This window comes from Neopelma chrysocephalum, unplaced genomic scaffold (genome assembly GCF_003984885.1).
Source record: "Neopelma chrysocephalum unplaced genomic scaffold, ASM398488v2 Primary Assembly neopelma1_60, whole genome shotgun sequence".
In the NCBI taxonomy this organism is placed as follows: Eukaryota; Metazoa; Chordata; class Aves; order Passeriformes; family Pipridae; genus Neopelma; species Neopelma chrysocephalum.
In genome coordinates this window covers 6,163,025-6,189,269 of record NW_020897715.1, presented here as the reverse complement: position 1 = coordinate 6,189,269, position 26,245 = coordinate 6,163,025, and the positions used below count along the sequence as shown (strand labels likewise).

Here is a 26,245-nt window from a genome sequence, read left to right as displayed (position 1 = left end):
CTGTGGTAGGGGCTGAGGCACTGCTGGTTGTCCACGGAGGCCATCCTGATGATGAAGGGTGCAAGCTTGAGGTGGGGGTCCACTGAGTAAGGTGGCATCGTTTCAGAAAATCACAGCCCAGTTTTGAGAAGGTTCCTCCTCCTCCTTGCAGGATATGCCTAGCCTGTACATCCTGACTTTTGAGAAGCATTTTGGACAAAAAGAAGCAGTGGAGGCAATACAATACGTCTTCCATGGGCATTATGCCCGTAGGTCCAAGCTAAAGACTGCTGGTGGGATTGCAAGGGGAAAACTTGAGGCTCCCCTCACACAGAGAGATGCAAGGACCCATTTGACAATACATATAGCCAGGATCTTTACCCTCGCACTTCAAACATCCATGTATTTTTAAGAAATAAACAAAACAACCTCTCTTCCATCAGGTACTTCCTGCCTGTAACAAGGCCAAGAAGTGCAGGCAGTACGGAGCTGCAGGCAGGTGGGATCCTGTGGTGTTCCCCAGCCCCAGTGCACCACTGAACACTACCCACACTACACATGCAAGAGGGAAACTTTTACAACGGCACCTCAAGCTTCCAAACAAACCTGCTGTAACTCTTTCCAAGAGTAATACAGAAAAGGACAATTTATAATAGATATTTATTTATTTTGTTACGCTATAATATTCTGTTTTGTAGAAAAAAAGATGTAAAGTATTTATTTGAGATTCAGGCTGACTGTGTGGATTCACTTAATGAAACTTGTTCTTTTTATTTTCTGGGGGTTTGAACATTACGTTTATTCCTTTTCGATATTTTAACATTGCAAGCTCAAAAGCAGGTGGGTGAATCATCTGAAACAGGGCAGCATTTTGTAGGGCTGTTGGCCTGGGAAGTGTTGCTGATGGGCCAAAGGAGACCTCTGCAAGGAGCTGGGCTGCAGAAAACCCATGGAGCAGCCCAGTACACTGCTGTGAGCTTGAAGTGTTGAACTTGTTCCCCAAAGGGCACAAGAGATCAGGCCAAGACTGCAGCCAGCCTGAACTTGTAACCCAGGCACCAGGAGCAACAGGCTTTAAGCCAAGAGTCATCAGGCATGCGGAAGTGCCAACTCTGACTTCCACCAGCCTTTCCTGGAAAGTAAAGCAAAAGCAAAAGGCACAAATATGTTTTCTTCTCCCCTCTTCTTCAGTGGTTTCCACAGCCCCCTTCGTAATTTCCCTGATCCATCACAGCTGCCTTGTGTTTCCGGGCAGCCCACCCACCTGCAGGAGGAAGCAGGGCAATAAAAGAGCAGTTGGAGGGGTAGTAGGGCTGCTTGGTGTGTTTTGTTTTTGTTCTGGTGTCGTGGCAGGTGGCTGCTGGTGGCTGCTAGCTGTAAGGAGGTGGGTGCTGCATATGGGCAGATACACACAATGACAAGGCAACAAGTGTTACCTATGGTGAAAATTCTTTGCTTATAGCCTGTAGGTCAGCTCTGAGCTGTAATCTCCTGTAATTCTCTGAATTGCACCATGTGCTCATGAAATCTTATAGACCCAGGGAAGGAGAAATGAGACCACCTGGCTGATGTTGGTCTTGTGGGGAGCATGAAGACTGCAAGTGCAGGATGTTTCCTCTCTTTCTGGCTTCCTGGAGCAAGTGCATGTCATCTGGTTTTTCCTCATCCATGTATTTCAAATGGGCATCCCAGATGAATCAGACTGAGTTGTAGTCAAAAAGTCAAGTAACCTAAAATGAAACCAAGTGGGTGAGTTGAGAATGAATAAATCTGGTCCTTGCCATAAAATGCTTTTTTGGGCTCCCTAACACTTAGTAATAGAGCAGCTGGTGAGTGAGGGGAAAGGGGAACTGGCTGCAGCTGTCACAAGTGGGATTTTTCTCCTGAGCTCCCTAATTTTCAAAGGAGGAAGCAATGTTTTTTCCAAATTTTTCCGTCATTGCAGCTTTATTTCTTCCTCTGTGAGGGAAGAGGCCAGGGGAGAAGCAAGTTTTACCCCTGGGTTTGTGGAGAACAGGAAGGGGGTAAGAGCCCCTGGCACTCCTCCTGAGCGGGCTGTGTAGCCTCAGCCTGCATTCTGCACAGTCTGCACTTGCAATTTAGAGAGGCTTACTTGAGTTTAAACATAGGGTTTCTGCTACTGTTTAAGGGGTCCTTAAAAAAAAAGAAAAAAGAGAAAGGATTCTCTCACAGAAACAGGGAGCCTGGACATAGGTAATTAAAACAATTTTCTGAGGGAAGAGAGAAAGGCGCAAAGTTGCAAAGAAACCTTTTCAAATCCAGGAAGACAGCCTAGATTACCTACTATTCTTTTCTACAAGCTGATCACCTGGAGTGGGGGAAAGGAGGGTTTGGAGTCATGAAAGTATCTATTTATCTGTGGGATTGCAATTTCTTTTGCTTTTTAGCTGAATGCTGGATTGTGAAAAGCTTTTGTGGCATGATAGGTCCAGATACTGAATAAAAGAGAGGGATGAGGTGGTTTACCCATAAGCAAAATTCTGTACAAGATTTATTTTTCTTTCACAATATTGGAATGAGAACAGCAAATGGCATCCAAAGGCAGAACACTTAAAACCAATACATGTATTTGCCTTCATGCTACACAAAGCCATCTACTAAGATGCAGCGCCATAAAATGCTGTATGCTAGTGCAGTGGAGTTTGACTTCTGTAATGGCAACAAACTGAATGCAAGCAGAGAGACTATGGATAATTAACTAGCTCTTAGCTGTCGGGGGGAGGAAAAAAGAGTATGAAATAAAGACAAACGAGCACATGACTGAGGGGATCAGAAGGAGTTTGTTTCTTTTGGGACTTGACAGTTGTTGGTCTCACCTAACTCTATCTTTGGCCACCTCTCGTCACTGCCACTTGTCCAGCCCAGGGCAACAGTGGTGTCGATGCAGGGCATAATTTCCCCTAACAGATGGAAAGAAGGCAAGTGAGAATGTCACCCTCCTGCTTGCCTCTTACATGGGAAAAATTGGCTCTGGGTAATGTGTTTCTCTTGATAAAGCAAATTTAGCCTGCACCTCTCAGCTCTGGGATCCTTTGATCTTGACATTAACCAGTTTGGGTTAAGGTTTTAACTCATGTAAGGAGTGTCCTTTTTAACTGATGGTATACTATATCTATCTATCTATCTATATATATGTTGATATATAATGAAGGGTCCTCAGGTTGTATAAAATGCCCATGTTCCTGTTTTGGCATGTCAGGCTATTTCAAAAATGTATTGTGTTGGTATTTTTCTCTGCCCAGGTACTGGGTTCCTGGTTCTAAGAGAGCGGTAAGGTGCAAATGAATTGCCTCAACAGCTCTGGCTAAAGATGTGACTCTGAAATGTAGCTGAAATGCTGGCCTTAGATATTTTACAAGTCATGGCTGAAATAGGAGGAATATTCTTCTTCTGAAACCACTACTGGCAGTGGGCTGGGACTAAATTCATAACAGTGAAAAGGAACTTTGTTTTGGGACTAAATTCATATAGTGAAAACAAACTTTATTTTGATGATAGAAGTTTGAAAGCATGATTCATCAATTCTCTATTGCACGACCCTAGGGGAACGATTCATCTAAATACCACACCAGTAAATTTTCCTATGAACTCACACATGGAAGAAAATATGACCTATTGTTTTTCATTCAGTTTTCAACACTTGAGCCCTGGAAATACCTGAAATAAGAGAATTGCACTAATTGAGTACATTTTTCTCTTTCATAAATAAGACTATCAAACCAGGCAGACACAAATCAAGTATATTTTTGTTTTCACTCTCAGTATACCAGTAATTACTCACATTTTGGAAGCCATACAAAGGGCTTTTTCATATCTCTGCTTCTTTCATCTTTGCACATATAAAGCTGTGTGTGAAAGGAGCACTGAACTCTTGTCCAGGTGTTTGTGGATAAGAGTTTGGTTTGTGGACTCTGTTGTAGTCTGCTCAGCTTTGAAAAAAGCCACCTGAAATTTCTGGGAAGCCTGAGGGAATCCTCAACCTAAAACCCATACACAATATAAACAGAGTTCTGAGTTCTCTACCTTGTCAGAAGCTGTGGTCTTTAACCACCCTAAAGAAAAAGGAGGAAAAGGAAGCTTTTCTAGTAAAATAGCACTTGAAATTATACATGAAGGACTGAGATGCAACGAAAAGTTAGCAGAAAAAAAACCCTAAACTTTTAGTCAAAAAAAGTTAATTTTTTCAATCAGAATATTTTGTTTGATATTTTCCCTCAAATAAATTACAGAAAGTCCAGCATTTCATCATAAACACCCAGGCTTACATTTGAGGTTTAAAGAAATCAGTCTGCCCTGAGCCTTCCTTGTCTACAGGAATGTAGCTATTTTCATAAGTGAGATTGTGGTGGATTTCAGCTGCTCATCATCTGAGTAACAAGAAATATCACTGTTTGCTGCAGGATTTTCTCTAAATACCAGAACCTATGCACAAAGAGGAGAAAAGGGGGAATGAAAATCTTTGCATACCTACTTTAGAATGGTTTAATTTTAAGGGTATTAAATGTACGCTGTCTACTTTCTAGGATTTATCAGTAGAAACAAGGTGTCAGTTCTCTATTCAATACTTCAGTATTTATGTATATAAATTCAACATTTCTTTCTGAAAAGCTGCATTATAACAATTTCTGACCACATCAAGGCAATCAGAAAACATTCCTTGGAGTCTAGCTCAAGGCTGGATAGGGAAACCAAGACCTTGCTGAGAAAGTGCTGAGCTCCCTGCAGGCTCCTCTGGGGTGGAAACCTTCTGACTGGGATGCAAAACAAAAGCAGGTGAAATCCTGGGTCACAGGTGATAACACCCCAAACTGAAGGGATGTGATGTACCAGGCTCTCCAGTAGGCTCTGGCCCAGCAGAAGGATCTTGTGGTCATTGTGTAGTTTTAACTCCTCTACTCTCAGATTTGTGGCTCTGTATCATTTTGCTGTGGAACTGGCAGACATGGGTTGGGAGGCCAGCTCGGAAAAACTGAAGCCAGAGGCCACCAGTCATCAGCAGGGGGACAGATGTTTTTCCTGACAGGTGAGTGAGAAGGTCTGGGACTCTCTATTTGATTCTCTACAGCTTCCTTCATTCCCTTATCACATTTATTCCTCCTTTGTTCTTCTTCTTCTTGTCCATAGGATCCAGACCTGATGAACTATCAATCAGTGCAGTACCTCTGCCACAAACAACAAATTGTCCTTTGCTTTGCTGTTGCTTTGACCCAGCCACCTCATTTGTCTCTCCTGGTTGGTTCGAGGTTGTTTCCTCTCCCCGATGTTATTCTGTCTCATCATACCTTTGAAGATGCTGTCCTCCTGCCTGGATCACCTCTACCTTGCTGGGCACCTCTTGTTCTTCTCCATCCAGGGTTGTCATAGGGCTGATCTGGGAAGTGGGAGCTAGGGAGGGAGAAGGGAAGGAAAGATCAGAGCAAAAGGGCACACACAGAGCCTGAAGATGGGGGAAGGGTCTCTATATGGAGTCAAATGCAGGAATAATTTTCACAGGAAATCTCTCAAGTTGGCAATTTGTTAGAAAATGGTTGATTAGGCCTTTGGTTACTTCCAGGAGTGACACTTCTTACAAGATTAGCTTCGCATTGAGACCATTACCTGGGATCTGTACCTCTCTGTGGCCTCTCTTCTGCAGGCATTAGCAGAATTGGCTTGACGAGTTTGCCCAGTTTTGCAACCAAACCACATGTGCCAAGGGTTTGGCAAAAGACTTGAGAAGTGCTTGGAAAGCATGCCACTTAAGAGCATGAGCAAGTGTCCTATTTTGCAAAATCTGCAGAGTTAATAAGCGATGGATGGTCACTTTTTGACCCTTGATGACCAGCATATGACATAAGAGTGGGTATGGATAATGCAGCCAGGGAAGATGAGGGTTGGGCGCAGCTGGGAACTGACACGCGAGTAGGGAACTGGCGGTGGTTATTGCAAAACTCTGTGTTCCTCAATTGGTTTGTGATCAAAAGAGTAAAATCCCCATAACTTCCAAACTGAAGAAAATATGTTACCAGCAGGAAACCAGGGGGGTGAAACTTTTGGATGATAACCTACTCTCGTGGCTTTTGCCAGGCTGATGTCTGCCCCTCTCAGCTCAGCAGTGTGTCTGGGCTTGTAGCCAGGAAAGAGCCAACATTTCCTTTCCCCCTCTCCCTTTCACCTAGGCTGTAAGCAGGAGCAGGGCGTCCCTTGGCCTGTGGTATAACTGAGAACAATAAACATGAACCAAGAGAAAGAGTGGAGGGAAGTACAGTCTCATAAAGCTACTGATGAACTGTCTTCTCTTTACTAGTAATTCTCCTGTTTGGCATCAGCACAAATAGCAAAACTAAAGCCTGAAAAAGGAATAAGCCCCCAGAACATTGTCTTTTCAACTCAAACCTAGCACACTTAGGCAGACTTTAAAACTTTTTTTTTCTTCAGAAAATAAGAATTAAGTAATTAAGGTCACAGCCTTCAGTACTCACAATCTGAATACATTGCTTTATCTGAAAAGTTGAAAGCATTGAGGTCTGGCTTGGACAAGCAGTCCTCTGGGATAGTTCTGTTTAAACAAACAAAGAACTGCATCTTCCAGAAACTTTGATAAATTACTGAAAAGTGAAAAAAAGTTCCTTTCTGTGTACAAAGTTTAGGAACTATACAGAAAAAAGTAAAAGTTGGGGAAGGGGGATGTGGGAAACCATGTGAGAAGTTAGACAGATTCTGTTTCAATAATCTGACCTGTTACCAGGCCCCTCTAGGGGTGCAAGTGCCATGTGCATTGAGCATATTCTCCTTCACATGCTCTTTGGCCTTTCTAAGCCAGGAAAGCTCCCTGTGTGACCTCTGCAGCAATAGTTGCATCCTTTCTTGTCCCTGCCTATCATTTCTTGCCTTGAGCTGCTTCTGCCAGAATCTCTGATGTTTGTTTTTGTTGAGGTTTTTGAGTTTGTCAGTGTAGTGAATTTGGTTCGGAATTCTGCCCCTGGAAAGGGGAAAATAAGTGAGTTGTCTTAACTTTCTCTGCTACGTGTCATAGAGTTTGCTGTGGAGCATCACTTAGCCAGCCCCTGGGAGCTCACTCTGAGCCCCAAATGCTTCTGCATGGCTGCCAGTACGGCCACCACTTCTGCCCAGAGCAGAAGTCTGGGAAACAGGAGGCTGAGATGGGAGCCTGCATGGGAGGAGAGAGATGAAAGGACCAAGAAACGGAACAGAACCTGAAAAATCCTGGGGGATCCTCTGGAAAGGCTCTGACACAGTGTTTGGTGGGCACTGGTTTCACTTCCCTGCTCTTTGCCTGCAGTGCAAGCTGGTGCTGAGGCTAAATAAGAGGCTGGATGGAGCCCCTTCCCCTAGTGGAGGTTCCAGGAGGGATGTTCTGGAGTCTGTCTGACCTTGTTATGACTTAGTCTACAAGATGGGGCAGGGAGTGGATACAAACTCATGTAGACCTGAAAGAAATCACAGAACTGATGAGAATTAGAGAACTTGATGATGCTGCTCCTGATGGATGGAAGAGTCAAATTTATAAACAGCAAAGACAAACACAGAGTGTACACAGTATTTGCTTCTCATATTTTCCTGTAACACAGCCTTCTCCCTTTCTCACTGAAAACATGTGCCGAGCATGGTGGGCATCCTTCTGCAAGTACAATTAGGAACTTCAGAATGCTGGTTACCATGTGGCAGGGACCTGTGCTGTGTGGTTTTACAGCAAAACCCGTGGGCACAAGACATCACCTCGGAGCCCAGGAGCACAGTCACAGCCCGGCTTTCCCTTTCTGGAATTATACACAAACACATTTGGGGTGGGGAGGCTTCAGGCAAACCTGCCCCCTGCAGTGACTCATCTCCTAATCCAATTGGTGGGGTTGGTTTGCTTGTGGGTTGGAGCAAAGTGGTGGCATCTGCAGGTGTCTCCACACTGCCCTCTTGGTGGGGAAGGATCTGTTTTTGCTTGTGATTCCTCTCTGCCAGATCCAGGGGAGGAAAGTGATCTCACTTAGGAGTCCGGTATCGGCACCCAGCATGGCGTCCAGCAAGCAGCAGAGGCAGTGATCCACAGGCAGCGTCTCCCTGCCCACCCTCCCTTTCCTGCCAAAGAGAAACAGAGCAGGGACTGTCAGGGCTTGTCAGGGCCTGTGGTCTCTCGTTTCTTCCCTCTCCACCAGCCACCACTCCTGCTTACCAGGAAGATCCACAATTACACCCTGTGAGCTGCAAGTCCATCAGATGGCTCGTGGCAGAGATCAGATGCAGGGGGCTAGCGAGGGACAACACCAAGCTTTGCTGTTGGGGGAGAAAAAAAAAGTGGCTACTGTTTGTTTCCAGCTCTGGAGCCCGTGCTGCCAGAAGAAAATGATTAATGATTCACCAGGGTCCTGGGACAGTTGCTGCCTGGCGCTGCTGATTGGCTTCCGAGGAGCGCACTGAAAAAGGCGCGAAAATCTTCAACTTTACCCCCGGGCACACTAGCCGCCCTCAGGGATATGAGGAAAGAGATGAGCTTTCTCAGGCAATTGCTTTGTCCCACGATGCTTTCCTCCCTGCTTTTCTGGGCTGAAAGCTGCCACCTGCTGCTCTGTGGAGGCTGCCAGCCAGAGGAACCAGCGATGGGTGAGTGGAGTGTCCTTTACCCGCACCAGGTTAACTCTGGAGCAACACCAGCCTTTTCTGGTGAGCAGAGAGATCCAGACCCCATCCTGACTAAAAATTTCTAGTTGGTGTCTGGAATAACAGCTAGAAACCTGGGGGTTGTTCAGGTTGAGAAATGCAGGTCAGAGAGGGAACCTCAGATAATCTTTGCACTCAAGCTGTATTTTCTGCCTATATATTCCCCTTCTTTCTAATTGTTGCTAAGCTCCTCAGTACAAAGGATAGTGCAGGTTTGCATTTCTAATGTACATGTCTGGCTGGTGCACACTTCTCTGGGGACAGGCTGGAGTAAGGGGATAACCCCCTGCAGCCCTTTGCACAGCCCTTTGTCTGTGGGGTGCACGGGGTTGCTCTGCCTCCCCCCACAGCCCTGCAGGTGCCAGCAACAGGGGAGCAGGGATGCTCTTGGGAGTGACAGATGTTTTCTCTGGGTGGTTGGTGTGCTTCCTAAGGAGCCTGCCCACCCTCCATTCCCATACTGCCTTCCTCTCTCCACATTGTTCAGGCATCTGGATGTGGCACTTGTGGATATGGTTTAGGGGGATTATGGTGGTGCTACGTTGACAGTTTGACGAGATGATATTGAAGGTCTCCTCCAACTCTGATGATTCTGTGAGTGAATTGTTTTTCCTCTTGCTCTGATTTGGGGTTTGCTTTGTTCCTAGGTTTCGAGGAAGTCATCAAATCTGATAGTGTCATCCTAGCAGCCTTTGGTGGAGAGGCAAATTTATATTGCAACTTCTTGCTCTCTATGGAGGTTTTGCAAGTCACCTGGCAGAAGGCAAATGGGTCTGTGTTCCAGAACATAGCCACCTACAGCTCAGTACACGGTCTGAGGCTGATAGGGTCGTTTCAGAAGAAGGTGCGTTTCACTGGAGCAACCTCAAAGGCCTCAGCTATCACCCTCCAAAATCTCACATTTGAGGATGAGTCCTATTACAGATGCATTTTCAATGTGTTCAGTCATGGCTCTTTCAGCAAAGACATACACCTCAACATCCAAAGTAAGTTTCACACTAATATCTTCTTATTCTCTGGCACTCAGCACAGGTCTGGTGTAGTCAGGAGGTGGGTGGGTCATTATCCCCTCCAGTGCTGCACGCAGACTTTCCATGCTGCAGCATCTCCTTGGTGGATAGTCTCCAGACTGATGCACCATTCCTCAGAGAAGGTGAAGGTAAATAAGCCAGGAGATGCTTTTGGATAAGAAATCCTGTACAGAGAGGTGATCCATCCAGCTTTGACCACAAACCCACCACAGATTGTAAAAAGTACCTTCTCTTTTTGCTCTCAGCAATTTCTGAGCTCACAGTTGAATTTGATTCACACCTGCCCACTGAGGGTCTCCTTGCTGCGGTTTGCTCAGCAACAGGAAAGCCTGCTCCCAACATCACCTGGCTGGATGACAGAGGTCTGGATGAGTCCCCTGAAATACACCACATCCAGAACCCAAATGGAACTGTAACAGTGGCAAGCAGACTTACCTTCTCTGCCAACCGCCTCCATGCCTTGTGTTGCCTGCTTGAACACCCACAAGGAAGGAAAATAAAGTCACTTTCTCTGGAGAAAAAAGGAGAGGAAGGTAGGCTGCAGCTGTATGGAGAGGTGCAGCATGTACTGGGGAGTGGTTGGGGAAGGATATGCAATTGCGGGAGAGCAGCTTGTACTTACGTAGGTCCTGCTGGACAATCTTCTGTGAGTTCAGATCTCATGCTAGATGGAGACTTTGTGATTTGAAACCATGCAGAAGACTCTTCCCTGTGGTACCTTTGTGTCTGTGTGGTGGCTGTGTGCATATATAGAGCTATAAATATGTAGTTTTGTGCATACATACGTATATATACCTCTGTATGTTTACATTTCTATATAATCATTGATTTAGGGGAAATGCAATCAGCCTTCCAGCAGTACCCAGAGATGGAGGTTATCAGCACAGGAGGTTCCTGGCTGTCAAATGAAAGATCTTGCTGGGGGATGTGCCTCAGGAAGGATGGGAGACTTCTGTCATGATAAAGCGTCTTCCTAGAGAAAGAGGAACACAAATAGATCAAGAGCTAAAATGCTGGGGTTTGGTTTCCCTGATACCGGGGAAATGTGAGACATTATCAGCATTTATTTAAAAGCCAAAATAATTTCTTACATTCCATAGTGTTTCGTTGTTACACTGTTCCTTTCTCTCCTTCAAAGAATAAATGAGCACAAAATGCTGAATGTTTCACTTCAGTTCCAACCTCTTGAAGAGGACACGAGACACATGTTGGCATCACTTCATGGTCTGTGTGAACTTACCGGTTTCTTTTTGCAGGTGTTCAGAAGATCATAATCATCATGCTCATCATGCTGGTTGTAACAGCTGTGTTGTCCTTGACTATCTTAATGATATGTTGTATCACGAGACTAAACAATAGAAGGGAAAAGTAAGAATAATTTCCATTTTCTTGCAAATGATGTGGCTTGCCTGTGTTCACCTGGCAATTTCCCTGCCTGTTTCTTGTTGGTGTTTTTATATACTTGCCCTGGAAACTCATCCAGGTAGTAACAGCATCTTTAGCACAATTCAATCTAAATGCCAGGAGGTATCTGAGCATTATGTGACTAATTAATGGTGTTGGGGTTTTTTTAGACAGAAGAGCTGTAATGCATCCAGAACACCTGCAAAGGAGACAGGTTTACACCAAGACCTAGGCGAGAAGTCCTCTGTGAGCCTGCACACACCCACAGACCAGCATGTTGTTTATCAAAATGAGGTAACACAAACACCCAAGGCTTCTAGTAATTATTCACATCCTCCACTTAGGAGGAATGTGACAAAACCCTTCCATGGAGACCTGGGGTCTGCTTCTGCTGCCATATCTTTGCTGCATGGGACCGCCACACTGGGTAGATGACACCACATGTGCCCCATCTCACCTTTAGCAAAGCTAAGGAAAAACTGTTTAGTGTTTTGAACTGCTGGCTTGGAGCGTGCAGGAGAAAAGTTACTCAATGGTTAGGTGGAAAGGCAAGGAAGAGGTACTGGAAGTGCCCAGGAGAGCAGATGCGGTGTGCCTTCTGGACAAAGGCAAGGGAGCACTGTAACCTGCAGCCTCACACAGAAGTTTCCCCAGGACAGTCTGCCCTGCCCTCCCAGTCATGCAGACACAAAGGTGCGCAGTGGGGGGCTGGTGGCATCCACAGGCAAAACCAGTAAGTGATCACAGCTGAGTTACCCCCACTAGACACTTTGCTCTGACCTCCCAGGGGTTCCCTGTTTCCCTTGCAAACTCTTGCTAGTCCTGCGCTGCGAATGGGAACCCTCTTGTCTTCCTGTCACTTCTCTATGCGAGGTAGGGTGGAGCTTTGTTGTGATGACCACACCACTGTGCTGGGTCTCTTGCAGGAGCAGACACGAGGCAGCTCACTTCGCAAAAGGCAGAAGAGAAATCCCAGAAAGCAAAAGAATCGCAGGGACTTGTTTTCAGAGGAAGATGAAAACCTGAACAGCAACTTCCAAATTGCATTTGAGAGTGGATCTGCTGGGTTATCCATGAAGGAGCTTGGCTGCTCACCCATAAATGAGGACAGTGAGGCAAAGGCAGGTGATGGAGTCCAAGGAACACCCCACCACATCGGGTCCCCAGCCCAGCAGAGGAAGGAGAGACATCAGCCATCTCCACAAAGAGGAGCACAGGGGTCCAAGGGCAGGTGGGGGACCCCGACTAAGGACTCAGAGGAAGGGGCAGCTTGCCCAATCCTCTCCCAGTGATGTCCCAGAAGATCCTAAGCCATGGGGGCTGTGTGGGAAACCCATCCAGATGAGTCCACCAGTAGAACATCTTTTGAACTGAGGGGCGTCACTGCCTAAAATAAAAGGGTATGAACACATCATGCCACGCAAAAGAAGTGCACTTTGGGATAGTACTGGACTGTTATGGGATGCTTTGGGAGGAGACAAAGGTGAGAAAGGGGAGGAATCAAAGGGACCTGGGATTAAAAAGCGAGGGAAAATGGATGGATAAAGGAATAAAAGGGTATATAGGAGGCTGGTAAGTACATTTTTCTGGGCACGCCCAGCACCTGTTCACCATGGTGTGTCCCAAATAAACTCCATTTCTGACTCTTTTCCCGGGTGAGGGATGCCCTAGCTGGTGTGCATATGTGTATGGGGGACTGGTGCCAGCAGCTGGGCCAGAACCACAGGCCACATGTGCCTGGGTGCTGGCAACTGGGGAGACCTGAGTGAGGGAAGCCAAGTGCCAGCCACCAGCCTGGCCCAGGGTCAGAGCCTGTGTGTCCCTGCTGCAGCACCTGGAGCAGGCATGTGTGGAAATCTGAGCAACAGCAAGAATCAAGCCCGACAAGTTAGTGAGTAGGTGACATGTCCCAGGATGCTCTTTGATGTCTCACAAGAAATCAGGCAGAAGGATCTATGCTGTGGATGTGGAAAGACCCACAGAACTATACCAAGACTGGTATTTAAAAAAAAAAGTTACATTTTTAAGGGCTCAAGCTGGAAAAGTTCCCCCCAGCTCTCTGTGTCATTACATGATGTGTGTTAGAGATGTGCTTCCAATCTATTTTTGTAAAGGATCCTCAAAGAAGCTTGTGTTGAGTGCAGCTTCAGCACAGAGCACTGTCTTTGGTAGCCGCAGAGTACCCTCTAGTGGGAGAGATCACCAGTGGAAGGGAAAGTGCCTCCAGTGAGTCTTTCATTAAAATAGTAACTCACTAGGACTGTGTTTTCTCTCTTTTGACTTTCAAATGCCCTTTGGGTATCCAGCAACCTCATCCCAGCTATCAAGAAGTTACAACAATCGTATCCAAAGTTGTTCCATGATTAAATGATTCTATGAGCACTTTCCTGCAGCAGAGACTGACTGTGGTTGCTGATTGAAATGGACTGACAGAAAGAACTGGGCTTTGAGTTTCAGTGCTTCCTTGCTCTCCTGGAGAAAGAGCTCTCTCAAAGGACCAGGGAAGGGAATATGGAAGCCACCAATGTATTTGTATAAACACAACAAAACAAGAGATGAGTGAGTTTAACTACTGCTTTTTAAAGTTAACTTTTTCCCAGGAAATGGAAATTGTAAAGAGAAAATGTGCAGGCTCAGTACTGTGAGAGAGCAACCAGTGGTGCTCCAGCTGAGTGGTTCAGAGACTGCTGAAGGAGGGGGAGAGGAATGGCCTCACCTCCATGTTTCTGGCAGCAAGAGCACGAGAACAGTGCAAAGGTGTAATTTCAAAGAGTAGAAGTTAGCTTTGGTGATTGAGAAGGAAACTGAATACATGATGAAATGCTCCCCAAGGACCTGGAAAACAAACAGGCAGGAAAAGTTGAATCAGCTGAGCCAATGTCCTGATATGAGCCTCTAACAGGCAGCACACCTTAGTGGGTTTGCTTTTATTTTATTTTATTGGAATTTGTGTCACAGACTCCAGTCAGCCTTTTTTTTTTCCCTGTTAAATAATGGCAACTTGGGTCAGCTGTATTGTATCCTTTTCCTTAAAGCTGTACAGGTTTCACTGGTTAGTGGCTCAAACTGCTCTGCTTACAATAGGTTATTAGTCCAGAAATCAAGGGAAAACTGATTAAATATATTAACTGCAGAATGTGTCCATCCAGAAGGCAGAGGAAAGAATAGACCTCATGACAGAAGGAATTTCAGAATGCCTTTTCCACCAGCACAGGATTTATTACAGGAGAGGAACAAAGAACCCTGGATTTTAGGACAAGAGATCTCTTACTCTCTTTCTCACTAACTTCAAAGGCTTTGTCACTCCAAAGAATCCATGTCAGCTCAGCCACCACGAGTTCCAGAGAAGGTAATGTACAAAGAACTTTGTAAAACTTGGCAAAGATTGCTGAGCTGAGCCAGGTCCCTGCAAAAAGAAGCAGTTGACATGAGAACACAGAACAGGGCAGAAGAGGATTTTTGTGTCTTATTCCCCTCTGAATACAAAAGGCTTTGAATCTTCTGCCATTGCTGGTCTGCCTAGAGTATTTTCCATTTGCCTGTCTGTCCTGAGGTTACCTCTGGTCTTCCCCTACTATTTCAGTACTGTCCTTTCCCTGCTCAGCTCTAGTTTACTCATTCTCTTCCCAAGAACCAGCCCTCTTACTTTCCCAGACTCTTTCATAATATTCTTCTTTCTTGTCTAGGTTTCTCCAGCCCATTGGAGAAGTAGTAACATTTGCCTAAATACAGAACTTTTCCATGTCAGCAGATGTGAGTTACTATAAAATATTGCTCAAATTCCCCAAATGTCCCCTTTATTTTCATTAAATAAGAGCAGGAAGATGTCCCTGGGACTTCCCTTCTTTTGTTGCTTTGATGGCATAGCACACTTCTGGAAAACTTTAATCTGTGCAGTTGGCAGTTTTCTGGAGTTCCCTCTGAAATCCCCTCAACTATAGTGAAGGCAGGTGAGCACAGGAGACTTGCTAACATATTTTTCTTGTTAAAAGAAAAAAGTATGTGAAGGGTGTAGGTACGTCAGTCTCAAACAAGTAGGTTAGTTGCTGGAGACATGACCTACTTCAGAAGGAACAATAAAGGGAATGCTGGCAGAGTGAAATTTAAGTGATTCAAGACCTACCTATTGATCCTAGGAGATAGAAGGAAACGTTGAAATAAAGGTAGTGGTAGTGTTGAAATTTTGTTGAAAAGCCAAGTAGCTTTGGTTTGTTAGTTGGCAGGGAAAGGGCTGCACTAAATCAAGCACAGTAGTGGAAGAGGTGTTTCCAAGGACAGCTGTATTCATCTGGAAGAAACCCTGCCCTGACCTCCAGACTCCAGCAACAAGTTAGACCTGATCTGTGGGGGGGGCAGCAGGAGCTTTCTGTTTTCACAGGACAAAAGGCACTGCTTTGTGCACTGAGGTACTGAAGAGCAGTGGAACAGGCAAGGTTAACACACGGTGAGCCTGGGATGACTTGTGAAAGGTTCAAACACCACTCTATTCCTTAGGACAGTTTAGTAGCACCGCTTCAAATATTCCCACACATCTGTGTCTTAAATAAGAAAGGGTTTCTCGGTTTATGTGGGCACTTGGCCACATATGTGGGCATCTTTGTCAATTAAATTTGGCAGGGCTTGAAATTGTGCCAGTTTTGATATTCCCATGAGCAATGATGGTTTAAAGCAAGAGACCTTTTAAGACCTTGAAAGATAAATATTGCAGCTGATATGAATGGTGTATAAGCATGTGCATGTGTATGAAAGCAGATGAATGCCCTGTATTGATTGATAAGGATACTGTTTCTAACTAATCACATTGGGAAATGGGTTGTTTCTGTCAAGCCTGGAACAAGCCTGACAAAACTACAATGGAGACAACTTGTCAGTTCAAGAAATTGATCTGGTCTGAAAAAATCCCAAATACTTTTTGGAATACTAAGTATTTACAGTGCAGTATATGGATGGTGAATGTCACAGCTCTTGGCCATTACTATAAATTATTATCATTCATTATTATTATGACATTGTATTCTGCTATTGGATTCTAGTTCGAGTGGTTTATGATAGTACAGAAGCCTTTCATAAAAATCCATTGTCGATGTGACTGACACTACCCTTGAACTAAAACCACAGAAGGATATGCTTTGAACATAAAAGGAATTTTTCTGTTGTGCACTGGAGTGAAACCCAAAATTTCCTAGAGGGAAGTTCAGGTTTATACTACTGATTTTCAACAGCAGTGCAATTATCCCTCTGTCCCAGAGAGTTGCTGGAACTAACTCTGTGCTGACAGCTGCGTATTACCGAAACTTGGAACGTTTCAGAGTTCACCGTGGTGTTCTTTTTTTTAAATTTGTTCTTCCAAGGCAAATTTGTTACTTGGTTGAAATTCATAACCCTTGAGGGAAAGGTTACCGGTGGATGAGCATGGCGCTTGCTCTTGTACCAGGAGGCATGACCGCTCCCCGCCACGTTGGGAACACTGCAAGCTCCGACGCTGGGATGAAGTACAAACCCCTGCTGCCACCGCGCCTGGACGGGGCCGAGGACCGGTCTGGGCACCTCCGTCTGCCCGAGGCTCTCCTTCCATCCATCTCCCTGCTTCCAGGTACTTGGCCGTGAGCATCCATCCCTCTCGCTGCCTTCCCCGGTCTCATTTCCAGGTCTGAGGTGGGTTTCGGGGACAGGTGTCCGTGCAGGGGGGAAATAGGGAGGCGCAGCCTGGCGTCGCCGCCGGGTGTCCCGGCGGGGCCGGGAGTGGGGGCGGTGTCCCTGCCGCTCGGCCCCTGCCGTGCCCGGAGGCTCGGCCCGGAGAGGCTCACCCGACGGAGGTTCGGCCACCCGGGCGGGCAGCGGCTGCTGGCGGCCGAGGCGCATCCGGCTGTTCTCAGATGTGGGAGAGGTGCCCGCGCCTCCTTCCTCCGTCTTTCTTAACCGGGAGGCTCCCCCAGGCGCCGGGCTCGCGCAGCAGCTGCCTTCTGAAGCCTGTGTGAAGCCGAGCAGTTACTGGAGCCGGTCGCCAGAAGGATAAAAGTTTCTCTAAAGTTGAAGGAGTTTTACAGAAAGTGGCGGAGGAGCGATTTGTCCAGAAAGGGGCGCAGCCGGTGGCTCAGGAGCCCTCCGCTGTGCGGTTTGGGAAGGGAAGGCACAGCCAAAGATTCTCGCTTTGCTTGCCCCAGTCTTTAATGCCTTTTTTTTTTTCCCTTTCTTCTGTGGTTTGTTGTTGTTGTTGTTGTTGTTGGTTTGTTGGTTTGGGTTTTTTTTTTTTACCTCTGCAGTATGCATGATTGGGGTTGTGACCTAAAGAGACTTCCTTTTTGGTGCCCCATATAGCTACACGATATAGCCTGGTTCCTCATCGTGTGAAATCTTGTAGCTACCCTGGGTGTGTGCAATGGTGCAATAAGGGCTTTAACAGGTACTAAAGCAGTGAGACAAAAGGCTGTAGTAGAAAACTGGGCTTGCCTGCAGGTGTGGCACATTTTTCACTGCTTTATAAAAACTTTATGTAACTTGGTATTTTCTGCTTGCTATGCCAGCCCTTGATTCCTGCATGATTTTAGGAATATCTATCTGAATTTCTTAGAGCCGTGCTCAAATATCTGACTGCGCTGTATTATCTGGAAACTCTTTATTCTTTGGAATTATCACTGATGGATTCTTGTTTCCTAATTTTACACGTAAGAACTTGGTCTCTATTCATGCCTGGTAACTCCAGAGTTGTATCAGGAGTTGTTATACATGGTGTGTTTAAAATTTAAAGGTAGGCTACTGTTTGTGTGTGTATGCATTGTGTGCACAACTTTGATGGGAATTTTTTTCTTTTTTTCTTTCTCTAATCAACCCTCCTTTTTTAAGCTGTATAACATAGCAAATGCTTTGCAGTTGATTATCTCTTCTATTTTTTGCAAGTTGTGAAAAATCTTTAAAAGGCTGGGCTTTGCTTATGTTCTTGACAGAAGATGCTCCTGTCATGTTTTAGGAACGGTACTCCCCAAATTAGTGTTCCCATTGGAACTTCAAACCAGGCTACTGGTGTTGTCATGTGAGTGAGTTGACATGGCTTTCTCTGCTACATGTCATAGAGTTTGCTGTGGAGCATCACTTAGCCAGCCCCTGGGAGCTCGCTCCAAGCCCCAAATGCTTCTGCATGGCTGCCAGTACGGCCACCACTTCTGCCCAGAGCAGAAGTCTGGGAAACAGGAGGCTGAGATGGGAGCCTGCATGGGAGGAGAGAGATGAAAGTACCAAGAAACGGAACAGAACCTGAAAAATCCTGGGGGATCCTCTGGAAAGGCTCTGACACAGTGTTTGGTGGGCACTGGTTTCACTTCCCTGCTCTTTGCCTGCAGTGCAAGCTGGTGCTGTGAGGCTAAATAAGAGGCTGGATGGAGCCCCTTCCCCTAGTGGAGGTTCCAGGAGGGATGCTCTGGAGTCCATCTCACCTTGTTATGATTTAGTCTACAAGATGGGGCAGTTGAAGGGAGAGGGAACTGATATAAACACTTATAGACCTACAAGAAGTCATGGAACTGATGAGAATTAGAGAACTTGATGATGCTGCCCCTGATGGATGGAAGAGTCAAATTCATGAATAGCGGAGATGAACAGAGATCAAAGAACCAACTGGGTTGGAAAAGATCTCTGAGATCATCAAGTCCAACCCTTGATCCAACACCGCCGTGGTTACTAGACCATGGCACTAAGTGCCACATCCAATCTCATCTTAAAAACCTCCAGGGACGAAGAATCCACCACCTCCCTGGGCAGCCCATTCCAATGTCTGATTACTCTCTCTGTAAAAAATTTTTTCCTAATATTCAACCTTAACCTCCCCTGGCACAGCTTAAGACCATGCCCTCTTGTCCCACTGCTGGTTGCCTGGGAGAAGAGACTGACACCCACCTGGCTACAACCTCCTTTCAGGTAGTTGTAGAGAGTGATGAGGTCTCCCCTGAGCCTCCTCTTCTCCAGGCTAAACAACCCCAGCTCCCTCAGCCTCTGATATTTTCCTGTAACACAGCCCCTCTCCCTTTCTTACAGAAAACTTGTGAAGGGTATGGTGGGTATCCTTCTGCAAGTATAACTAGGAACTTCACGTGGTGCCTAATGTGGACTGGGTTACCATGTGGCAGGGAACTGTGCTGTGTGGTTTTACAGCAAAACCCTTGGGCACAAGACATCACCTTGGAGCGCAGGAGCACAGTCGCACCTCTGGCTTTCCCCTTCTGGAATTATATAAGATGCAAACACATTTGGGGTGGGGAGGCTTCAGGCAAACCTGCCCCCTGCAGTGATTCCTCTCCTAATCCAGGTGGTGGGTTTGGTTTGCTTGTGGGCTGGGGCAAAGTGGTGGCATCTGCAGGTGTCTCCACACTGCCCTCTTGGTGGGGAAGGATCTGTTGTTGCTTGTGACTCCCCTGTGCCAGAGATGTGGATTCCATGGGGACAAGGGCGCCAAACAGGAGCTGAAGGTCCCGTGGAGACAAGTCCATCTGCTCTTGCTCCAGAGATGCCAGAGTGTCCTGGGAAAGAGGAGCATGTGGCACTGGGACCCTGAGGCAATTGCCACAAGGTGGCACTGGCCTCTTGTCACCCAGCCTGGTGGCATCCAGCCAGCAGCTCCAGGGTGGGAGAACCCCTGCCACAGGCTCTGGTCCAAATTTAACTGCAGGGATGGACAGGAGGAGCTGCCGATGGATCAGAGATCAGGTGGATAATGATCACTGCAGAAGCTATGGCTTTGTAGGAGGGATTTTCCCGTTTAGAGTCTGCTGGATTAGGGAAAAGCATTCTTATGATATGCCACCCTTTAACAGGGTTTTTCCCCTTAGGTCATAGCAGAAGAGAACTCCAGGCTCACCAGATTCATCCCTCTCTCCCAGAAGTGGGAAAAGCAAAAAGACCAGATCCAGGGCGGATTTGGGGTGCCACACTCACCATCCAGCACCCATCCCATCCCAGGGCCCCACATCCTGCCCCTGGCATACGAGGCTGCTCCATGGCTCTTCCCATCGGAGGACAAACATCACAGAGGTGGAAGAAACCCAAGAGTGGATTGTGTGTCTCTGTCCCCACCTGACCGAGTTCCCCTGATTTATTTGCAGATAGGTTTATTTTCCTTTCCCAGCGCTGCAACTGAAAGACAAACACAATAAAGCTTCTCCAGCTACTTCCTGCTTGGGCCAGGTGCCAGAGGACAGTGGTTGCACCTGGACCCCAGAAAGCCCTGCTGGCTCAGGAATCCCAGCGGGATCAGCCCCCAAGTGAGCTCCCCAAAACCCCTGCTTCAGGTTTTGTGCCCAAGCAGAGGGCATGGAAAATCAGGAATTAGTCACTGAGCTGCTGCCATATCAGTGCCTCTGGTGCCAAGGTTTCCAGCCCTTCCCCAAACACGCTCACATCTACTATCATTTTTTGGTTTAGGGTTTGGCGCCACTGTTTGGGCTCAGGATTGCAGCCGTGTTTAACCTTGGAATGCTGGCAGAAAGGCCCCTGTGGGCCAGCTAATCTAGCTGCAATTAAAGACATTCATTATGCCATTATGAACAGGTTAAGACCTGTGGGAGACTGGGTCACTGGTGCTGCCCCACAGCCTGTTTTGAAGGACAGGGACATTCACTCTCCTGGACACCAGCCACTCCACAGGGCAGATCCAAACCCAGCCAGCTTAATAGCAGAGTCAAAGCCAAGGAGCCAAGCAGGACCCAAGAACATCCCTTTCCCGTCCATCACTGCGCCCTGACCCTGTGGAAAACACATTTGGGACCTGCAGTACAAAAGGCCAAAGCTACAGCTGACAGCAGGAAGGAAGCAGGAAAAACTCCAGCATCACCGTCCGGAGCTCGGAGAGACCTTTGGAGATGCGTGGAGCCACACGACTCCAGCCAGGCTCGGGCCATGCTCACAGTGTGCCCACGGCTCCAGCAACACTCTCTGGACAGCAGCAGAGACAAAGCAGCTCCTTGGGTAGTAGGGCTTGCTCTATCCTGCAGGAACTTTCCCATCATAGGGGCTGTGACGCCACCCAGGGATTGCCCTTGAATCCACCTTGGCAGCACACAGGGAGCAAGTTTAGCCATTCCAGCATCCCCTCGGGCCCTGGCACAGAGCGGTGCCCCATGGACTGCCCCCAGCGTTGACTCTACTCAGAGAAGAAACAAACACAACCACCCTGGAACCCGCCACCTCCTTTAATTCCCTGCCAGAAAAGCAGGGCCTAGCCCAGCTCAAGAATTACAGGGTTGCAGCACCAGAAAAGCCCGTGTCACACAGCTGCTGGGAGCCCATGGAGGTCAACGCTGGTTGATCCAGTAGGCATCAGAAAATGGGGAATTTTTCTCCTGGAAGACCCCTTCCAGCCTCAGCATGTGGGTAAGGAGCTGCCTTTACCATCCCTGTCCCCATGGGGCTCAGTCAAGGTGGGTCTGCAGGACCAGGACCTGCCTGTCGCTTGCATTCTGCCAGCTCTTGCCAGCCAGGAGCTGTATCCTGGTGAGGATATCCTGGTGCTGCTCACACCGGGGCTGAGCATCTCCACGGTGGGGGTTCCCAGGAGATTTGGGGCCGGCAACACTGCCACATCCCACAGACAGTGGAATGTGCGGAGCAACCTGACCCCAAACCCACTGGCTCTGTGGGGACAAGGCGTTAGGGCCAGGCTCAGATCATGGAGACCCTGTTCTTGATGTAGACGTGGTATGGGTCACTGCGCTTGTCCACCTTCCGGGAGCGGGTGTAGCCCAGGATGAGGCTGCCCACCGTGGCAGCAAAGAGCGTCATGACAAAGAGGATGTACATGTAGGCGTTGTCATTCCGGCTGGGATGGCCAAGGCGGGTATTCTGTGTGGCAGCAGCAGTGGTGGCAGAGTGGTCAGCGGGGCAGAGGATGACCCCGTGGAGTGTCTGGTTTAAGGCGTTAAGCATAGCCTGCAGGCTTTGTTGCCAGGTCTCCGTCTGGTTATTCTCTTCCATGTCCTCTAGGCTGCAGGAAAGGACAGGGAGACTCATAACAGGCTGCCCTCGTGGTGGGGCAGCTCCCAGGATGATGGTCCTGCTGGACGCAACAATGACCCCAAAATGATCCCTGAAGCACCTCCTCTGCCACAAAGCAGGGCTGTCCAAACCCTTTGCATTCCTGGCAGCCCCCTCTTTAAATTTCACTCCTTCTACAGAGGGAATAAAGCTCCTGGGGCTCTGAGACAGCTGCCTGACCCCCTCTAATGTGTCCTATGAGGACAATGGGACAAAGCTGACCCAGGGGGCCAGGACGGTTGGGTTCAAAGTCTGCTTTCCCTGGGAATGTGTGGGGATGGCAGGCACATATCCTGTACCCTTGCAGGGTGCAGAGCTGGCACAGCTCCCCACACACCTCTGTAGACGCATATCGAGGGGTTGCTGCCCTAAACCTCCCTTCCTAGGGGTCCCAGACCCCCTCTGACCTGCCTCCCTTTTGGACATTATGCCCCTCTGCCAGCACCCCCTGGACCTCCATATGCCCCCTCTGTGCCCTTGTGCACCTTCCCTTGCCTGGGCCAGGAAGGGACACCAGGACACAGTCCTCCACGTGTGCCAGGAAGGGACACCAGGACACAGTCCCCCACGTGTGCTGTCCTTTGGGACATGCTGGCCCTACAAACCACTGTCGCCCCCCCAGGTATCCACCCTTTTCCCTCCTGCTCCCATGCACCAGCAGCTCTACCCCATGCACATGCAGCTGATCCCCCCGAAAAAGGTCACCCCAAACTCAGCATGCAGCTCTCAGGATGAGACCCCAGTAGCGAAGAGGAGGAGGAAGGGGCTGAGCAGCCACGATGGGCTCAGATCTGGCTGCCTTCCTGACTTAGAGAAAAGTTTGAAGCAGGAGGAGGCTGAACTTGATTTAGGGCAAGACCTGCAGTAGGATACCTGCAGATGGGATGCAGCATGGGGGGACCCAGCTTAGGGAGAGGGTGGGGCCAGGAAGGGGAATGGGGGCCAGGAAGTGGGAAGGGGAGATCGCACTCACCCGGGGTGCCCTCCCTGCCTGCGCTGCTGCCAGGCTGAGCCAGACTGAGCATCGCGGGCGGTGGGAAGGGATGCGGCCGGGCTGGGAGTGCCGCCAGTCTCCTCCCCTTCCCGGGGCAGAGCCACCTGCCACAGCCACCCAGCCCCGCCACGGGCCACCAGCCTGTCCCCAACCCCAAGGGTCCTTCCACGGCCCCCTCGCCCCAGCCAGATACCGGGGGCCTTATAGGGCCGGGAGAGCTGGATTCTGCGTTTCCCCTCCGGCACACGCTGCCGGTCACGTTTTCCTGTCCCTCCTCATCCGTCTGTCCCCGAGCCCTGACACTGGCACCAAGCCTGCCTGGGCACGTTCTTCCCTGCTCGTCATTCCCTCCCAGAGCTGAGCCTGCTCCATGAAATGAGATTTTCCTCTTTTTCCAGCCCCATTGCTCCCAGCTGCACCCTTGGTCCACCCAAAACCCCGAGGGCAGATGCAGAGAAACCCCAAGGCTTGTGAGGAAGAAAAAAGGCCCAGAGCAGTGGTGAGGGGCTGTGGGTGGGGGTCAGGTCTTGTTGGAGCAGGATGTGGGGACTTTAGTCCCAGGGGACTTTCTTATCCCTGTCTATTAAAATCAGTTTATGATGCTGTGGCTGGGACAGCAATGTCAGAAGTGCCAACATGGACCCCAACGTCTCCTCCAGCACCACAGACCCAGTGGGAGCAGGTCCCCATCACCCAGCCGGGATCCTGCGTGGTCCCACAGGGTCCACGACAGCCATAGTTTCTCTCCTCAGGCACCTCGACCCTTTTCCCTCCTCCTCCTGCTTTTCCCACTGCATTCACATCACTCCAGTGCCCTTTTAACCACCACTTACAGCCATTTTCCACTCTCCCTAACCCCAGGGTGAGAATTTCTCTGGGTTCAGGGTGACAAAAAGGTCATTATTCATAAAGTCTTGAGGTAAATAAACTAGCAAAGGATTGGCAGCAAAAGTTCCCAGCAACTCTCTTTATATAAAATCTGCCTCTTTTTACCCATCAGCAAGGGAAGGATGCTCAACCCACCAGTCCCTGTTCCTCTGGTCCAGCTGGTGCATGAGTGTTCACCTAAATTTTGGATTTTTGCAGGGAGAGCAGCAGAAAAAAACCACAAAAGCACCTATTTGGGTATTTCCCCAGCAAGTGACACAGGGATGGTCTCAGCTGAAGGATGGAGTCCCAGGGGCCTGGGGAGAACAGCCCCAGGGAAGGTTTGGATGTTTAAGCAGCAGCCTAAACCTCTGTGCCACCGTCCAGGCAGAGTCTACAGGCAAAGGCACAAGAGCTCGTCTCACAACAAAGCCCTAGGTGGCTGCCACGATGTCCATCAGCCATGCCATGGCTTTGCCAAAACACCAGGCCAAGGCACCACGACAGTCCTAATCCCCTGAAAAGTCCAAGGTGCAGTCAAACACCTCCTGGAAGGAGTCGAGGAAGGGCTCCAGGACATGGTCGACGGTGATGTGCCGCCCCAACTCGTGGCTCAGCGAGGTGACACCTTTCCCCTCCAGCCCGCAGGGGACGATGTGGTCAAACCAGGCGAGGTCAGTGCAGCAGTTCAGTGCCAGCCCATGTGAGGTGATGTGGTTGCCACAGTGCACACCTGCAGGGGCCAAAAGCACCCACCCATCAGCACCCATCACCAGGGATGTCCGAGTGTGAGATATTTAGTGACTACACTGCCCAGGTCACTATAAATATCCTCCCCTCTGCATGCTGTGATCCCCAGTTCTGCCAGGGAAAACCCCTAACCTAGAGGAAGGCTCCCCAATTTTGGAAAAGATAGGGTGCATCCCCCAGTACCTCCCACTGCTGGAGTTTCCAAGGGCTTGGACACAGGGCTGTGCTGCAAAGGGGGGTCTGGCCTGCAGGACCCCAAACACAGGCGGCAGAGCCCAGCTGGGGGTGCTGGGCTGCAGGAAGGGGTGCAGGAGGCTGTGGAGGGGGACAGGGGAAAGGGGCAGGGCTGGGGACCAGGCTGCAGGCACCCAGCCATGGGTGCAAAGGCCTAATAAGTGCAGGGTGTGAGGTGAGGTCGCCTTCCCTGGGCAGCTGTTCCAGTGCTCTGCCACCGTCCATGGAAAGAAGGTTTTCCTCATGTTGAGGTGGAATTTGCTGTGTTTCAGTTTATGGCCATTGCCCCTCATCTTGTCACTGGGCACCACTGAACAGCACCTGGCACCATCCTCTGACACCCCTTGGAGATATTTGTATGGACTGATGAGATCCCCTCTCAGTCTTTCCTTCTCCAAACTAACCAGGCCCAGATCCCAGAGTCTCTTCATAAGAGAGATGTTCCAGTCCTTCAATGATCTTCATGGCTTCCACTGCACCCTCTCCAGTCGCTTGTCTTTCTTGTACTGACGAGCCCAGAACTGGACACAGATTTTTACTCCCAATATCCCAGAACTAGGCACGGAAGATATTTCTTCCCAATATCCCATCTAATCCTGCCCTCTGGCAGTGGGAAGCCATTCCCCTTGTCCTGTCACTCCAGGCCCTTGTCCAAAGTCCCTCTCCTGCTCTCTTGAAGCCCCTTCAGGCACTGCAAGGAGCTCTTAAGTTATCCCTGGAACCTTCTCTTCTCCAGGCTAAACACCCCCATCTCTCAGCTTGCCTGCAGAGCAGAGGTGCACACGTGCACACCCGCTCCCTGCCCCGCGTCCCCGCTCACCGATAGCACACAACTTGCTGTCGCCCATCCAGACTCCGGTGAAGGGCGGCGGGAGGGCGCGGGCGGCTCCCAGGCCGAGCCGGCGGCAGAGCCGCAGCACCAGCGCCTCCAGCCCGGCCACGTACCCGCGGAGCGGGAGGCGGCGGCGGCGCAGATCGAGCACGGGGAAGGCGAGGAGCTGCCCGGGGCCGTGGAACGTGATGTGGCCGCCGCGCCGCGCCGCCACCAGCCCCGCGCCCGTCGCCCGCAGCGCCGCCGCCGCCGCCGCGTCCGGCGCGCCCCGCAAGCCCCACGTGTACACGGGGTGCGCCGGCTCGCTCAGCACCACGCTCTCCGCGGGCACCGCGCCCTCACCGGGCAGCGCGGCCGGGCCCCGCACCGCGCTCTCCGCGGGCACCGCGCCGTCACCGCGCAAGGGAGCGGGGCCGCCCCGCCCCGCGCGGGCCCCAGCGGCGGGGGCCGGGCCCCGCGCCG

General features: G+C 49.2%; 3 protein-coding genes across 4 annotated transcripts in view; 1 reads left to right on the top strand and 2 right to left on the bottom strand.

The window, feature by feature from the left end:
• The window catches only part of CD200 (CD200 molecule), a 28,356-nt gene extending 27,636 nt beyond the window's left edge, over positions 1-720 (top strand). For both annotated transcript variants that reach the window (XM_027681473.1, XM_027681472.1), the window contains exon 9: positions 423-720. In XM_027681473.1, the coding sequence (XP_027537274.1) occupies positions 423-632 (210 nt within the window). In that variant the 3' untranslated portion in view covers positions 633-720. The remainder of the gene's footprint in view (positions 1-422) is intronic.
• A 20,529-nt stretch (positions 721-21,249) lies between these two features.
• KCNE3 (potassium voltage-gated channel subfamily E regulatory subunit 3) lies at positions 21,250-23,965 on the bottom strand. Its single transcript, XM_027681575.1, has 2 exons — positions 23,080-23,965; positions 21,250-22,056 (listed from the first exon to the last, which is right to left on the bottom strand). Exon 2 carries the CDS (start codon positions 22,044-22,046, stop codon positions 21,735-21,737), a length of 312 nt encoding a protein of 103 aa, XP_027537376.1. The 5' UTR covers positions 22,047-22,056; positions 23,080-23,965; the 3' UTR covers positions 21,250-21,734.
• An 87-nt stretch (positions 23,966-24,052) lies between these two features.
• Positions 24,053-26,245, bottom strand: part of LIPT2 (lipoyl(octanoyl) transferase 2) — a 2,723-nt gene continuing 530 nt past the window's right edge. Inside the window, exons 2-3 of the mRNA XM_027681552.1 lie at positions 25,772-26,120; positions 24,053-24,700 (exon numbers count right to left, since the gene is read on the bottom strand). Coding sequence (XP_027537353.1) covers positions 24,477-24,700; positions 25,772-26,120 — 573 coding nt within the window. The 3' untranslated portion in view covers positions 24,053-24,476. The remainder of the gene's footprint in view (positions 24,701-25,771; positions 26,121-26,245) is intronic.